This window comes from Ursus arctos, unplaced genomic scaffold (assembly GCF_023065955.2).
Source record: "Ursus arctos isolate Adak ecotype North America unplaced genomic scaffold, UrsArc2.0 scaffold_18, whole genome shotgun sequence".
Taxonomy (NCBI): Eukaryota; Metazoa; Chordata; class Mammalia; order Carnivora; family Ursidae; genus Ursus; species Ursus arctos.
In genome coordinates this window covers 60,781,213-60,797,908 of record NW_026622852.1, presented here as the reverse complement: position 1 = coordinate 60,797,908, position 16,696 = coordinate 60,781,213, and the positions used below count along the sequence as shown (strand labels likewise).

The window sequence follows — 16,696 nt, the reverse complement described above, 5'->3', positions numbered from 1 at the left end:
GGCAAAGCTCGATCTAGCACAGAACGCCCCTGTCAAGGTCCTTCGGGCTGCGGATGCCGTCCCGGTCGACAGCTCTCCAGGGCGGAGGGCGAGCTTCTACAAACCAATTCCACTGACTTCATTCCCACTTTGAAAAGGACATGATGCTGTAACACGTTGTGCGAACGTAAAGGAAGGACAGCCGGCCCAGGAAATGCCCCACAGCCTGACACAGCTAGGCCTCCACCTGCTCCGACTTCCAAGTGAAGGGAATCCCCGAGTAAGGGCGGTTGGCCCAAAGGGGCCACTGCACAGGCTGTCTGTGCGTGGAGACAGGGCCCCAAGGACATCGCTTCCCTGGTGTGTCCTCACCCATAGCACAACTTGAATAGACAGTGAGAACTTCAAGTTCAAGCTCACCCCTGCCCCAAGACAGTTGGTGCCCAGACCACCAATGTTCCTGGGCACCCCCAGCTCACGTGGTCCCAGAAATCCTGACAACAAGAGGTGTTCTGTGGACGTAGGGCTCCCCCCACCCCCCGCCCCAGCAGCCCAGCCAGGAGCAAGAACAATCACTCTCCAGCCACTCCTAGAGGGCAAAGCCCAGTCTCGGCTCTGGCTGACATAGAAATGAGCAGGCCAGTGGGACTTCCAGGTCCTCAGAAGGCAGCAGCCAGAGCAAGGGAGGCATCTATACGCACAGGAACCACCACAGCCCAGGCCTGGGCCGGGAGAAGAGGAAGTCTGAGCAGCAGCAAAGGAAGGCACACGAATAGGCCTGCCTCCACCCGGAGCAGTCCTTCCAGAGAGCAGGGTGGGAGCAGCGGGGGCACCTGCGCGGCGTGCACGGCCAGAAGCACCAGGGCAGAGCTGCCCCTGTGCTGACTGCAGACGCGTCCCGCACCTGCCTTCCTCAGGCAAGGCCTGAATCGAGCTCAGCCCCGGAACAGACGTGGCGCTGAGAGTCGGGACACGCTGGATGGTAAGGGCTGGAATGCACCAGACACACACAGGGATGTGCATAGGTGTGATGGTAAGGGCTGGAATGCACCAGACACACACAGGGATGTGCACACGGGCATGCACACGGAGAGGTGCGCACACAGGCCACATGCTCAGCCGAGAGAGCAAGCACACGGGGCTTCTGCTGCAGGTGGTCTGACCAGGCAAGGAGGACCCTCCACACTAGGAGCCAGGGTTTATCAAAGCACAAGCCTGAGGCCGAAGCAGCAGGAGACCCAGCTGCACCGTCCATGGCTGAGGGTGAAGGTGACCAGGTGGGGGGCTGTGTCATCGGGAAGGAAACCACAGGGGAAGACGTGTATGATCACGTCCCCCACCAGGCTCCAGGATGAGAGATGACTACCAGAGGCCGCCCACTGGGCACTGCCACGAGAAGAGGCTGCCCTGCTGAGGCATAGACAAGCCGACAACGGGGAGCAGCTGTTCCTCCAGGCGCCAGCCAGGCCCGGCATCTGAGGACAGAACTGCCCAGCGACCGCCCGAGCTCAACTGTGCACACTCAAGACTGACCACAGGGGCCCCTCACCGCCCAGGGACGAGCACAGGAAATCCCACACCTCCCTTTAGCTCCCTTCGGCTGCCCTTCCTGGCAGGGCATCTCCCACGCTTCCTCCACACCATTCGCCACACCCAAGTGGCAGCCTAACTTCTACGTCTCCAGGACCTTGAGGGGACTCCCCCAGACAGCGGTCACATGAGTCTTTAACCCTGGCCTGGCCCTCTTCCCGGCTCTCTGGACTCATGCAGAGTGACACGGCCTGCCGCCCACACCCCCGCCCCCTCTGCTCTTCCTGGGCTGCAGGCGGTGTCCCTACGCACGCACGTACCTTGGTCAGCTCCTGAGCATTGGCGAGGTTGTCCACGGCGATGGCCAGGAAGACATTCAGCAGAGTGTCTGGTGGGCTCCAGCTAAGGAAGGGAACCCTTCTGCCCCACCCTCCGTCTCCCACAGTCATACCCCAGCGTCCCCCATGGAGACCTGGGCCCCATCTCCCCAGCTCCTGACTAGCCTTCAGCCTCCTTCCCTGGGTGGCCACATACCCGTCAAGCCCCCTTGCCCCTCTGACCCCTCTCACACCCCAGACCCAGCCTAGCCCAACTGCCGGGGCTGCTGCCTCTCCGCACTGCCCGCCTCCAATTTCTCCAGCTCAGGCCACTGACCTGAGTCCCTTCGAGTTTCCTGGGGCTAGAGCCGCCTCTTCCCACAAGCTCCTCTCCTGGGCACCTCAGAGCAGCACCTCCCCAGAACCATCCCCTCCCCGCACTCTGCACTGCTCCCGCAGACCGGGCCCTCCCCAGTCATCTCATTCCTTGGTGGCGCTGACATGTGGAGCCAGGTCGCCCTCTGTCGTGGGTGCTGAACGGCAGCCCTGGCCTCGGCCCAGCAGCTGGGTGCACCAACACCTTCTCCTCAAGGCAGCCAAACCCTCTCAGACATTGCCGGTGTCCTCTGGGGGCAACGTCACCCCAGTCAGAGCCTAGAACTGCGCTCTTTAACCACAGGCCTGGGGATTCACCCCCGTTCCCCAACCCAGGCTGTAGCTGTTCCTGCCAGGGCGAGGCCTGAGCAGCAGCGGGCTTTGTTTGAGGCCGACAGCGATGACCGTTGCTGGTCGGGACCCAGTCTGGCAGGGAGATGACCCCGAGACTCAAAGCCAGCCACCTGCCGGGGTACCGCCTCATAGGCAAGGCTGCTTGGGGCTCCAGCAGAGCACAGAGGACAGGACACTGAGGCTGGGGGCCACTTCCCCACACTAACCACAGCCACGAGCACCTCAGAGGCCTTCCCACACCTGGAGAGCTCAGGGCCCAGCCAGAGAGATGCACAGAGGCAGAGGGAAAGATTCCCATTGGCTAGTACGAGGCCTGACCACTGACACACCTGGCCTGACCATGCAGGGTCAGAATAAGCTGGCAGCTTACATCGGAAACCGGGGATGTACTGTATGGTGACTAACATAATATAATAAAAAATCATTAAAAAAAAAAAGAATAAGCTGGCCGGAGCTTCAGGCCCCTGCTCAGTCTCGGGGAGCGGCACCTCCTTCTGGACAGCCGTTATTCCCCACCCCCACCCCCACCCCCACCATTTGAGGTCAGTGCAGGCCCCTCCTCTCTCTGACAACCTGGCTGCCACTTCCAGGTTTCCTGTCAGCCAGCCCCCAGTCCCACCACCCGCTACACAGTGAGACCAACACTGCCCCTCCGGAGCCCCCTGACCCCTCCTTCCTGGGGCTCCTGCTTAGCCCCACAGAGGCGGGGCTCCCCGCCCTGGGGTCCAAGACCTGAGCTACGCAGGGCTGACAGAGGGCACGGTCCCTCTGGGGCGAGTGGAGGCAGAGAACAAGGTCTGCAGGGTCACGGTCACAGGCTGGCACAAGAGCCGGCAAGGCGGGGGCAAAGAGGGGCAGACAGGGTCGAGTGCCCAGGTGTGCCTCCAGGGGAATAAGGCAGAGCCGGCAGGTCAGCGTGGGAGAAGACAACTCCCAGGAGTGCGTGGCCTGCTCAGGTCGGCCTCCAGGCTCCGCAGGCTATTTACCGCAGCGGATCTCAAAGTGGGGTCCTCAGGCCGCAGCATCAGCACTCGCAGGGGAGCACGTCAGCATCACATCTGTGGGCTGCAACCTGCGCGCTAACCACCCCTGGGGGACTCTGGTGTACAGAACAGTTTGAGAACCCAGGTGCCCCTGCTCAGCCTGAAGTGCCCTCCTGAGCAGTGGGGCCATGTTCATGCCTCGCCTCTCCTGGTCCCCAGCACCGCCCCCCCACGTCATGAGCCCTGCAGCCTCCTCTTCCCAGGTGGCCTGCCCGAGGCAGAGCTGCCACCAAGCTGCTGGGCTTTCCCTGACCCCGCAGACCCACCCTCCCATCACGAGGGCCTGAAACTCAAGCCCAGCAGGCACCCACCACAGGAAACCTTGCTTCATATTTCCCTACAGGTATGATATTTCCAGCAGGGAACAGCTCTTTAAAAGCCCAGTGCCCAAATTTATCTACTGAATTAAAGTGGACAAACAAAGCAAAACAAAACCCATTGCTGTCAGCGTTCAAAGCCCATGTCTTCCCGTGGCAACCCTCCTGAGCCTGCCGCTGACCATACCGTCCCCCTCTGGACACCGTACGTGCAACTTGTGCTTCCACCATCCTCGGCCCCCACAGCCTCCGGACCCCCAAGCTCAGGCCGCCTGGAGAATATTCACCACTCCCCATCGTTCACACTTGATGAAAAGGCACGTCTCGTATTTGTCCTCCTGGGGGAGGAGGGAGAGGCAGGCCCAGACCAAGCACTAAGCACACTGCACCCAGCCCCACAGAAGGATACAATTTCCAAACAGCGTCAGGACAATGAAGTAAAAGGAGGAGAACATGCCTTTGCTGACTCCACCTTGCGATTCGATCCCGTGGTACATCACTGCGTTCCAGTCCTCTCCTGTTAGGATCTGTGGAGGGACAGCACCACAGGGCATGCCCGCATGGCCACCTTCACCCCCACGTACACACATGAGCACGCTCAGGGCCAGGACACGGCTGCGCCCCAAGAGCCAACAGGCACACGTGCACACACACACAGGTTTCTAGATGATGGTGCTTCTGGAGGTCAAGGTGGCCCACGGTCCTTCAGAAAAACTTCCGGAAAGACGTGGCTGCTGAGTTGGGCCAGTCCTCGAAAGATAAATACGCTCTAGGTCTTTGGCCCAAAATGGAAGGGAGTGCCAAGCCAGAGGAAAAGGTGAGCAAAGGCGAGGAGGAGAATTGTAGCAATGAGCTGGAGAAATGGGGCCGGGCAGGGGAGGCAGAACTCCCCACTCCCAGAGCTGCCGGGGCCGTGATGTTACGGTCTAGGAGACAGTGGGTCCAGCAAAGAGGGTGGCTAACTGCAATCTTTGCCCCATTGGGAAACATGTCTCTCTTTGCTACTGTGTTTTTGGAAACGTACAAGAGGAGAACGCCACAGACATTCACGTGTCCACCAATCAAAACAGACACTGCTCACGTTTGTCCCATTTGCATCAGGTCCCACTGCCCGTGATCACTCCGACAGACGACCCCAATCACAAACCTGGTGAGGAACCATGTCAGGAGAGTTCCACTCACACAACACGCAGGTATCTATACACAAAATGCACCACGCGTGTTTTAAACACTCACAGGAAGGCATCAGACCACACACCGTTCTCCAGCGTGCTCTCTTCACTCAGTACCGTATCGTTGAAGTGTACCCACGCGAGGCACCAAACCCACTTAATCCTGTCCCCCGCCACACAGTACCCTTCAGGCCACCCACCCACACGCCTCCTGGCTGGCACCTTCCTTCTTTCCGGGGTTTTGCTACCGAGTCTCACTGCGCACCCAGAAGGTCTGCCCACAGCTGGGATGGCCAGGCGGCATCTGACTTTACGAGAGGCTTCCAGCGGGCTCACCCTAAGCTGCTCCCGCCTGAGGAGTGAGGGCCGGCTGGCCAGCTGGTGTCCTCTGGGGCCTCTTCGACCGCCCCGCATTCTGGGTGCTTCGTCCTCCTCGCCCCGTCTGCAGGGACCACTGGAAGTGCTCGCAGCTGGCTTCTGCTGTATGACAAAGTGCCACGCGTCGAAGAATTCCTCTCCATTAGAAGGCAACAAAAATATTCTTCTGTATTTTCTTGAAACCATTTTAAAGTTTGGTTTTTCAGTTAGGTTTTTGATCTGACTGGAGTTTGTGGTTACTGTTCTGTGTACACACGGGGGTGAAGATCAACTTTTTTCCCCAGTGGAAAGCCAGTTTCCACAGACCGACTTTACAATATTTTGTACCCATCCTCCTCCTACGGCCAGCTTCCTACCTAGCCTGGCCGTGTTTCTGCCTTCTCTGGTCCGCTCTTCTGGTGTTTGGTCTTCATACCTCACAATCCTCCCACTGTAGCTTCGTAAAAACTCTTGACACATGGTGAGGCAACCCCTCCTTCCTGAATCGTCTTGGCGATTCTTGGACGTTGACCCTTCCACATTATCAATATGCTGAATTCCAAGAGATTAAATTAGGAGAAGAGACGCCTTTACCACTTCCAGGCCTCCCCGTTATAAATACACCCCCTGTGTCCCTAGAGGTGATAACAAGTCACAGTTCCATGTAAAAGTCTTGCAAACTGCTTGTAGATTTCTGGGTGCTTTATAGTTTTTATTGCCTCTGGAATGAAATAGTTCATTTTAACTGAATTTTCTAATCGAATCATTAGGTCATAGGAAGGTTACATTTTTGTATGTTGATCTTGTGTTCGGCAGCACAAGTGAATTTTATGCACTTGGTAGGACTCACCTTACACCTGCCAGGCCCAGGGCAGCAAAAGAGCTGTACAGATCCCTTGTCTTTAATGGTAAGAAAGCTGTCCCAGTTTTTAATTTTTTCTTGAGCTAATTTATGTGTTTGAGATTTTCCTATAAAAGTGCATGTTTCATCTTAGTTTTCAAATCTCTGGCCATAATATTCTTCGGGATTTAAAACAATCTCTTCCTTTCCTGCAGATACGCCTCCCTTCCAGGCTACACTTTTCATCTGTGCTTTTTCTCTTGGCCAGTCTTGCTGAGATGCTGTCTACTATATTAGACTTCCTGAGAGCAAGCTTTTTATGATTTTGTTGTCCTGGTGTTTTAGTTTTATGTCACTAATGTCTGCTTATTAACCATTTCTTCCTGCTTTCAATTTTTCTTTGGTTTACCTCTTCTCTTTTCTAGGTTTTTAAGATAAGTACATCACTAGTTTATTTCCAGTCTTTCTTTTATTTTCATGATTGCATTTAAGATTATAAATTTTCCTCTAAGCACTGCTTCCACCTCATTCCATAAGCTTTGATGTCATTACTCACTTCTAAGTATTTTGTAAAGTCTGTTGTGATGTCTTATTTACCTCGGTCCTTCAGCTTTCAAATCTGGGGAAGGTTTTAAATAAGTTTTTACACATGGTTTGTTTATTTATGTTACATCAAAAATGTGCTCGATAGGGTGACAATTCTTCAATATTTGTAAGCATTTCCTGGGTGACTTAACAAGTGTTCTGTTTCCGTGAATGTCCTATGTGTCCCAAGTGATGACTGTTTTGTTTGCTCTCAGCGGGGTGCAGAGTTCTGCAGACCTCAGCCTCATCCTACGGTTTGACAGAAATGCATCACAAAGCTCTCGTAAGATGTGGGTGTCCATGTGCTTCTGTCGGTTGCTGCTCCGTATATTTTTAGGCCATGTTGTTAGGGTCACGTAGGGTCATGATTGCTGCCTTCTTTTTGTTGTTACATAACATACTTTATTTTTACTAAAGCTTTTTCCCCTTAACTTGTATTTTGGCTGATGTTAATATTATTTCAGCATTCTTTTCGATGATTTCTACTTAGTTTATCTTTTTGTATCCTTTCATTTTTTAAGTTATGTACTATTTCAAACAATCAGAAAGGAATGATGAATAATTTTTAACAACCCTCCATGTAGCCACTACCTGGCTTGAGAACCACAGCATTCAAAAGGAGGTGGTGCCCCTTGAGCAGGACTCCTCCAGCCCACCTCCCAGCAGCACAGCACCCTGAATCTGGTGTTTATCATTCCCATGCAAGCTTTTATACTTTCACTGCATGGATGCCATAAATAATATTGTTTTGCATGTTTTCATCCTTATTTAAATAGTATCATATGTTGTGTATTATTCTGAATCTTACTCTTTTTTCACCTAATATTATCTTTGTAAGATTTGTTCATGTTAGGGGCGCCTGGGTGGCATAGCGGTTAAGCGTCTGCCTTCGGCTCAGGGCGTGATCCCGGCGTTCTGGGATCGAGCCCCACGTCAGGCTCCTCCGCTATGAGCCTGCTTCTTCCTCTCCCACTCCCCCTGCTTGTGTTCCCTCTCTCGCTGGCTGTCTCTCTCTCTGTCGAATAAATAAATAAAATCTTTAAAAAAAAAAAAAAGATTTGTTCATGTTAACACATTGAATTCTAGGTCATTCATGTTCCTGCTGTACAGATAATACCACACTTTTCTTATCCATTCTTGAGACGATGGACATTTCCGGTGACTTTCAGTTTTTTGGTTTATAAACAATGCTGCTATGATGTCTCACGCGCATCTCCTTGTGCAATTGGCCAGGAGACGTTCCAGAGCACAGACCCACAACAGGAACCACTCGTATGCAAGTTCTAGTTATCAGATTTTATGACACTTCTACCCACAGTGGTTCTACTAACCCCACCAACAGCATAAAGGAATCCCATTTCTCCACATCTTCTCTAAAACTTGACATTAGATTTCTTAATTTCTGCTAAATTGACAGGTGGAGAGGTTGTCTCATGGTGGGTTTAATCTGCGTCTCTGGCAACACTGGTGATAGTTCTTACAGGTTTATTCGTCAGCCCGACTTCCTCTCCCATGAGATGCTTGTTTACACTCTGCCTTCCCTATGACATTATTTGTCTTTTGTCTTTGATTTGTGGAAGTTCTTGATACGTCCTGGACACAAACTCTTCAGTGGTTATTCTAATACTGTGGAAATGTCTTCTCCAAGTGTATAACTTTTTTAAAACCTTTTCGTGGTGTCTTTTGATGCACAGACATTTCTACTTTAACCGTCAAATTTGTCAATATCTTCCTTTCTGACCTGTGCTTCTTCAGAAGGAGTTCCCTACCTTGAGTTAGTACCATTACACTCCTGCGCATCCTCCTAAAATTTCAGATTTGCTTTTCACATTTAGGTCTTAGTCAGTCCAAACGGATTTCAAGTATGGAACAAAGTAGGAACCCAATTTCATGTTTTGCTCTACAGATAATCAAATTGTCCCATACCATCTGTAATCACAACACTTGAGTTTTCTGTGTATACGAATATTTTAGCTGTGAATATTCTTTCTTCCTTGTCACTCCTGAGAAATTGTGTTTCATATTTTCTTGTCCTACTGCACTAAGACCACTGATACCAGCATAATCTGCTAAGAGTTTTTACTTGAAAGGAGTGTTGGGTTTTATCATGTGATTTTATCTTTTTAGAAAAAATGTATTGTAGGGGCGCCTGGGTGGCACAGCGGTTAAGCGTCTGCCTTCGGCTCAGGGTGTGATCCCGGCATTGTGGGATCGAGCCCCACATCAGGCTCCTCCGCTATGAGCCTGCTTCTTCCTCTCCCACTCCCCCTGCCTGTGTTCCCTCTCTCGCTGGCTGTCTCTATCTCTGTCGAATGAATAAATAAAATCTTTAAAAAAAAAGAAAAGAAAAGAAAAAATGTATTGTGCACATCTTCAGACATACACAGAGTGAACTGAATCCCCGTGTTCTTATCATCCAGGCTCCACAGTGAACAAATCTCCCAATCTTGTTTTTCCTGCCCTCTCACTCTGTGCCACGGTCTTGCTGGAGTCACATGTTTTTTTCTGATCACATGGTTTTTTTCCTTCCTTAATTGGCTATGATGAATTATATCAATAGGCTTTCCAATATTAAGTCACCTTGCATTTCCAGGATAAACTCAAGTTGATCATAAAAATAATTTGTTAATTTATAAGCATATCTAGTTTGATTAGTTATTACTTCCCTTCTGCCTCTGTGTTTGTGATCATGACCTAAGACTCCCACTGACCCCTTCTTCTTCACATGAATGTTCACCTTATCTTTTCTGAGGAAAACAATAGGAAGAGCTCAGTCACTGACTCCCACCTGTGTAGGCAGGCCATGCAGTGTGGGCAGTCACCTCTACCTCATTCTAACGTGAAGATCTCCTTCTACGGAGCAGCACAAACCCCATTAGCATAACGTACGATGCATGTTTCCTGAGTAGACATGTGTGACTTTATGCCCAACTCTGTATGCAGTGACAAAGCTCCCCTTTCTGAATATTCATCTGAACCCTAAATCGAAGGAACCCACTTATCCCCACATGGGGAGCCATGGCTTTGGAAGTTATCCCCTGTGATCTCCTTATTTACTGCAAATAAAAGTTTCCCTATGGACTCTGGGGAACAAACTGAGGGCTTCGGGGGCGGGGGGAGTGGGATAGGCCGGTGATGGGTAGTAAGGAGGGCACGAATTGCATGGTGCACTGGGTGTTACATGCAAGTAATGAATCATGGAACTTTACATCAGAAACCAGGGATGTACTGTACGGTGACTAACATAATATAATAAAAAATATTATTATAAAAAATAAAAAAAAGATTAAAGTTTCCACTGTGCGATAACCCTCCCCTGCCCGCAGTCTCTTCCTATAAGTCACCAAGCAGTGGACTCATATTAGTTCGGTTATGGTTTTTTTATCAAGGTTATTCTAGTCTCATAAAGCAAGCCAGGGACCTTCTTTTTGTTTTCTCTGGAGTCATCTACATAAAATTGGAATAACGTCTTTCTTAAATTTTAGTAGAATTCACTCATAAAATTATCAGAACATGGTGGCTTGGGTAGGCAGATTTTTAATCATTCAATTTCTGAAATAGTTCAGGTCTTTAATTTCTTCTTGGGTTAGTGTAATATTATTTTTTTCTTCTAATTCATTGGCTTTACTAAATGTATAAACATCTGCGGTGCTTTCGGCAATCAGGGAGTTGGTAACTCTCCACATTTGCATTTGAATGTGTCCAGCTTGCCCTTGTGGTCTAGATTGGCATTCATGCGGGCTGTCCCCCAGGGTTTCAAAGTTCCCTCCCTGACCCTCTTGCCATCGGACTGTCATTCTGTGGAGAATCTCTTTCTAGGGTTGTTTTTAAGATTTTCTCTTTACACAACACATCTAGGTTTGACATTACTTGTGCTCACCCTGCTTGACCATCCGAGTACACACCCTCTGAGACTCGCCTGGAACGGTGCTGGCATCCTCTCTCTCACCCGACACGGGAGCTTCACCCCCAAGTTCCTCCACGTCTTCCAGCTCACCCACCCTTTCTTAGGTCGTGTCCAGGGTGTAGTTTACACTTTACTTTTCTATTTAAATAGCAATATTTTTCATTCCTAGGATTTCTACTTAGTTCTTTTTCATATTAACCTATTCTTGGTTCTCAGGTACTTTTCTTTCGTGATTTTGTGTTCTGTGCTACAAATTCTCCCTCGAGCACGTCTGGCGCACAGTCACCTGCATTTGCTGTCTTCTTCCCATTTCTTTGGGACTGAGCTCACCTTCCGACCACAGACGTTGTTGGCCCTCTTCAGTGGGGTCAGCTTCACCATGGCTCAGTCTGCACGCTCACCATGAGCAGACCTGATGTTGTTTTCTTCCTGGTCACACACTCGCCCTACCCCTTCCAGCCCCATTCAGAAGCAAGAGCGAGCTCCCATCCTGGGGTCTCAAGCCCCGACCCAGCACCTTCCACGGAAGGTGCAGGCCTGGCCTGGCCAGCCATCTGACCTTGCAACCTTCTCGGCTTCCTCCAGCCATAGTCGCCCTCTCTCATCTCTGCTCCTCTGCTCCTCGAAGGGCCACACACCTTCCCCAGCACCAAGTCAGGCAGGCCACACATGGATGCTTCTGATGCCCAGCCTGCCTGCCACACCCAGACCACATCCCAGGTGCCCGGCTCCCTGCACCTCTCCTCACTGTTCCATTTCCAGCCCACAGTTTGTTTTCGGCTTGGCTGGGTCCTTTTAATTTCTAGATGTATTTATTATCTTATTGCCATGTTCCAGAGCAGAGGGGGTCTGAGGTCCAAACCAGAGCATCATCTGACCAGAAGAACCATCATTTTCCTCTAACTTTGACTTCCCCTCTGTCCCACACCACCACCATTAACCAACCACATTCCACTCCTTTCCTGCAGCAAACAGAACAAAGCAGAGCTCTGTCGACATGTCGCCTCCCTGCTTTGTGAGCCTCCGCCACGGCTCCTGCTGGGCCAAGCCCCTGAGCCTGGCCCCAGAAGGCCCATCCAACCTCACCTCTGCCAGCCCCAGTCCTTCTGCCACAAACCCTATGCCTTCGCTGCCCTGACTCTGCTCACCTTCCTACTGTGGTATCTGGAACACATTCCCGCCGATTCCCCTTGCCTGACTTTCAAGATCCCGCAGGGCAGCCCTAGCGCCCCACAGCAGGAAGGGCTCCTTCCCATCAGGTCCCACTGCCCAGGAAAGGTCATGGCCACCCTCTGCTGGAGGCCCCAACTTGGAGACCAAGGGCAGCCCCAGAGTCCAGGGGGCTAAGCTGAGCCCCCGGGCCTGAGCGCACATGGCCTGTTGGGCTTCCCCAAGAGCCGTCCTGGGTAAAACAACAACCCACCCCAACCAGCTCACCTGCAGGCGTGGCGTCCGAGGACGCTTCGTAAGACAGAGACATTCGGCATTACCCTACCAGTGAGGCCAGTCATGGGGGGCATCAGGGTGCTATAGCCCTGCAAGGGAGCAAACTGCTCAACCAAGGGGGTCTTCAAAGGGAACCCCTCCAAGAGGGCAGAGGTCACCTGAGTGACAAGGTCTGCATCACAGAGGACTCGGGCCGAGAGCCTCAGCTTCCCTAGCAGCCACGTGTGGCAGGTGTGTTCTCCAGACACAAAAGAGAACTAAAGGACCACTGGGCCTGACAGACGGGGGGAGAAGCATGGGTAGCGCTTTGTCGTTTTATTCTCAAATGGTAAAAGACAGCTGTGACACCAGATCCTCGGGGCCGGGAGAGAAGTTGGCGGCTTGACGCCCAGTGGCCACAGGACTGTTGAGTCCCCCAGGCAACTACGCATGCCTCTTGGGACCCGGTTTCTCTCCAGACCCAGGCTCTAGACTTGGCAGAGTCCCAGGGACTGGAGACCTCCCTCTGCTCATCTCCCACTTGTTCTCTTCTGTTTTCTGGAAAGTTCTGTCTGAAATGTTGGCTGGCGGGGGTAAGCAGAGGCTGACAGGGAAGGCTGCCCTCCCCGCACCTGGAAAGCTGAGCAGGCCAGGAGTGTGCCAAGAGCCAGGAGTCTTACCTGGAAGACAGTGAGAATGGCCGCAGGGAAAGTGTCAAAGTTCGTTGTCGGGGTCTCATCCTGAAAGTTGAACCTGAGGAAAACAAGAAGTCTTGGGAGGAGGCCGCCCCATCGGGAGCCAAGGGACCTGGCGCCTCGGCTTGCAACGCTGTCCCAGGCTGTGGGCGAGCTGTGTGCTCAGCGCCATTGTCGCCCGGGGGACCTCCAGGTGGAAGACAGGTGGAGGGGCCTGGGCACCATATCTGCTCTGAGCTCTGCCTTCCCAGTGGGGCCTCCAGCTTCATACGCCCCCCGGGCCCACTTACTGTCCCCCGAACAGCTGCATGCCCAGCAGAGCGAAGACCACAATGAACAGGAACAGCAGGAAGAGGAGGCTGATGATGGACTTCATGGAGTTGAGCAGAGACACCACCAGGTTCCGCAAGGAGCTCCAGTACCTGTCAGGGCAGGGGGGGTCTGTCCACACCCAGCTGCGCCCACACGGAGGCGCGTGCCCGCGTGCTGACGCCACACTCCGGGGCTCTCACAGTCATACCTGTGGCTTCCGAGACCTTCTAAACCCCACGGGCCCCACTCCTGGAGGCCAGAGCACTTCTCTCCAGAGTTCCAGACTCCTCCACTGGGGGCTCTGGGGGGCGGCGGAGACCCTGTGTCCATTGCTGGACTCACCCTCATCTCCCGAACCTGCCCCTGTCACTCTGCCTGGCGGAACGGCGCCCAATCCCTGTCCACCCCTCGACACCCGAACACCTTCCAGGTATCTCCACTCAGACCACAAGTAGAGAAGGAGCTGAAGCAGATGTAACCAGCCCCACACCCTGCATCCAGCAGGTCCTCAGTGCTGTGATGGGTGACGTATAACCCGGTGTGAATGCCCCTCTCACCAAGGGCCCAGGATACAGCATGGATTGGGGGGGGCAGTGCTGCGAGACCATTTCCCTGGCATCCCACAATGCCCACCCCTCCATCACACTCTTCAAATGCTCCTGGAGGTCAGAGACCATGTCTCTGGGCATGTCTCATGCAACTGGACCCAATGACACACAGGCCCCACTAAAGTCTGTGGTGTGGACGGCTCACTCGCTGGGTGACTGTGTCTCGAGAGCTCCTCCCCAGAAGAGGCAGGGCACACAGCTTTCCCTCCAGCCACCTTGAGACACACTACACACCTCTGTGTCTCTGTCTGGGTGTCCTATCACCCTGGAAACGTGGGAGTGGCAGGACAGACAGCAGTCACTGTGCATCCCTGGGCCCTCAAATCCTGTCCTCCCAAGAGCCAGTGGCACAGAGGCTCACCTATCTTCCATGGATTCTCTTACAGTGCACTTGAGGGTTCATGGAAGATGGGCTGGAAAACTCTGGAAAAGCCAGTCCACCTCAGGACAGGGGCTGCCTGGCTTCTGGAAGGAAGCAGAGCCTGTAAAACACCAGGCCCCGCAACCAAGGTACAGGCAGCTCTCGCAGTCAGGTCCCAGAGCCACGTACCAGCACAGCTGGCAAAGCAACAGAGGCCTGACCGCAGGCCTCACAAGACACGCGGCAGTGTGTGTGGACCAGCCAGACCAAACTCGTGTCCCAAACTCGCCTGCAGAGACACCATCGTGTCCTCAAATGGTCTCAGATTTGGATTTAAAACAGATTGGAAAAGACCAAAAGAACTCCCATCTACCCTGGGAAGGTCAGTCGGGTTCTGAAAGGTCACTGGAGGGGTGACCTAGAGCCCGGGGCCTCCTGCACGGGCTCACTGTTGACAGGTCTGCGACTTGGGTCCTGCAGCTGTCATGGCCCAGGTTGCTGGGGAGACTGCATGGAAATCTGTGCTGGAGCAGGTGTGGGCCAAACGAGTCCAAAATGCAGGGTAGGTGAGGTCCCTGCCGTGGCGCATGTGTGGCCCCAGCTAAGACCAGCTGAGCGCAGAGCAGCCTTTGCTGTGGGTGAGACAGCGACGGGTGAGGCGCGCCCCTCTTCCCACCACTGGAACCCTGGCAGAGAGACCCAGCACTCTCAGTCATGCATCACACCTCCACCCTGGGCCTCAGCCCCCTCGCAGACAAAACGGAGCAACTGGCTTCCAGGGTTACGTAAAGAACCGAGTGGAATAGAACTGAGAACACGGGCCTGTCACCGTCCTCTCGCCACGGCTTAAATAGGGCAGCGTCAGGCGCAGGGTGGAGAAAGCAGGCCCGGGAAGGGGAGCCAATAGGAACCAGCCGGCTCCGGTCAGATGGTCAGAGTCAGCGGAGGCCTCCCTCCCTCTCTGGGGGCGGGGCTGCCGGGTAGGTGGGCGGACTTGGGGCGGGATGATAAAAAAAAAAAAAACCTTCCATCTGAGAACTTTTTTCTCTGTTAACTATGAAGCAAAGTAATCCTTTGAAGGCTGAAAGATGGCACTGCTGGTTTCAAAAGAGGGGACAGTATGGAATTGTGGGAAGCAAGCTCACTAAGGAGCTAGGAATCCTGCTGGCAACTTTGAGGCCAATGGGGAACAACCCCGAGGATAGATTCGCCCCCAAGGGCGAGACAAGGTCATGCTGGGCCGGTGCTTTATAACTGTCTTTTGTATTTAAACCAATTACAAGCACAAAAAGAGATCCAGACAGCTGAGTTCAAGGCCAGCACCATGAATTCCTGGGAACAGGCGTGCTGTGTGGGCCCGGCTCCCTGCGACGCACCCCCCTCCCCCGAGCCACAGGTGACCTACTTCGTGACTTTGAAGATTCTCAGCAAGCGCAGGGCCCGCAGCACACTGATCCCGAAGGAGGTTCCTGGCTTGATGGCCGCCCAGACCACTTCAAAGATGCTCCCCACGATGACCTGCACGGGACACGGGGTCAGCCGCGGGCACGCACGCCCATCCCACACCCGCCCGGCGGCCTGGGGCGCCTCTGCATCACACCGAGCTCCTGCAGCTGTCGGGGAGCACATTCCAGTCCTGGGGCTCCCCTGCCCCCAACACGCCCACCCTGGACACGCACAGGGACACAGGATGCGGAGCGAGGTGGGCCTACCGCTCTCCTGACCGACCAACTGCAAACCAGATGGGCTTAACATCAGCGTCCTCCCACGGCACTGAGAAGCTGGTGAACGTGCCAGCACCGAGGCCCCGGCCCTGACTGGAGACCCCTGTACAGTTCAGTGCGGGTCCATCGGGCCGCACGTCTGCGCTGGCAGGTGCACCAGTTACAGGCCACCCCAAACGCACAGCCATCCTCTGCATACTGCTCTACGCTGAACACAAAGGCATCGTTGAGAGAACGTCCGACGTCCTGCTGACGTCCAGACAGCCCAACCGCGGCTCCCCAGGCAGCAGCATGCAGGGGCCAAGCTTGCCGCCATCTGTCCTTGGGGACCCTGAGCACCTCCACCATGTTCCACGGCATACACACAGCGTCTGGATGTTGTCTGGGGCTGGGGCTCTCATTTTCCTAAATCCACGTTCTTATTGTTGCCCTTCCAGCATCTCTGTCTTTCCTCAATCCTCAGAATTTGTTCCCATTCATTCATGATGCAGGTGGCCCCTGAGATGTCCCACAGTGGTCTCCACTACTTGGTAGCCCCGCCTTGTCCCTCGAGGGCTGGTTGGCCCTAGTGACTCACTTCTAGCAAACAGACTGGGACAGAAGGGATGGGCTGTCACCTCTGAGATTCAGTCACCAAGACAGGCTTCCTCCTCGGTGCTCTCAGCTCTGCTGCAGGTCCCCAGCTACCGTGATGTAGGACACGAGGGAGCCTGGGGAGAGGCCCCCGTGACCAGGGACTGAGGGCTGTGGGCCACAAGCAGGAGCTTGGGCGTGAGCTCCCCGCCCCAAAGAGC

The 16,696-nt window shown here is 53.6% G+C and overlaps 1 protein-coding gene across 1 annotated transcript in view; it reads right to left on the bottom strand.

Annotated features, from left to right (window-relative positions):
* CACNA1B (calcium voltage-gated channel subunit alpha1 B) overlaps nucleotides 1–16,696 on the bottom strand; it is a 191,148-nt gene that overhangs the window by 103,208 nt on the left and 71,244 nt on the right. The window contains exons 13-17 of the mRNA XM_057313871.1: nucleotides 15,584–15,696; nucleotides 13,188–13,319; nucleotides 12,883–12,955; nucleotides 4,325–4,442; nucleotides 1,830–1,897 (exon numbers count right to left, since the gene is read on the bottom strand). Of these exons, the coding sequence (XP_057169854.1) occupies nucleotides 1,830–1,897; nucleotides 4,325–4,442; nucleotides 12,883–12,955; nucleotides 13,188–13,319; nucleotides 15,584–15,696 (504 nt within the window). The remainder of the gene's footprint in view (nucleotides 1–1,829; nucleotides 1,898–4,324; nucleotides 4,443–12,882; nucleotides 12,956–13,187; nucleotides 13,320–15,583; nucleotides 15,697–16,696) is intronic.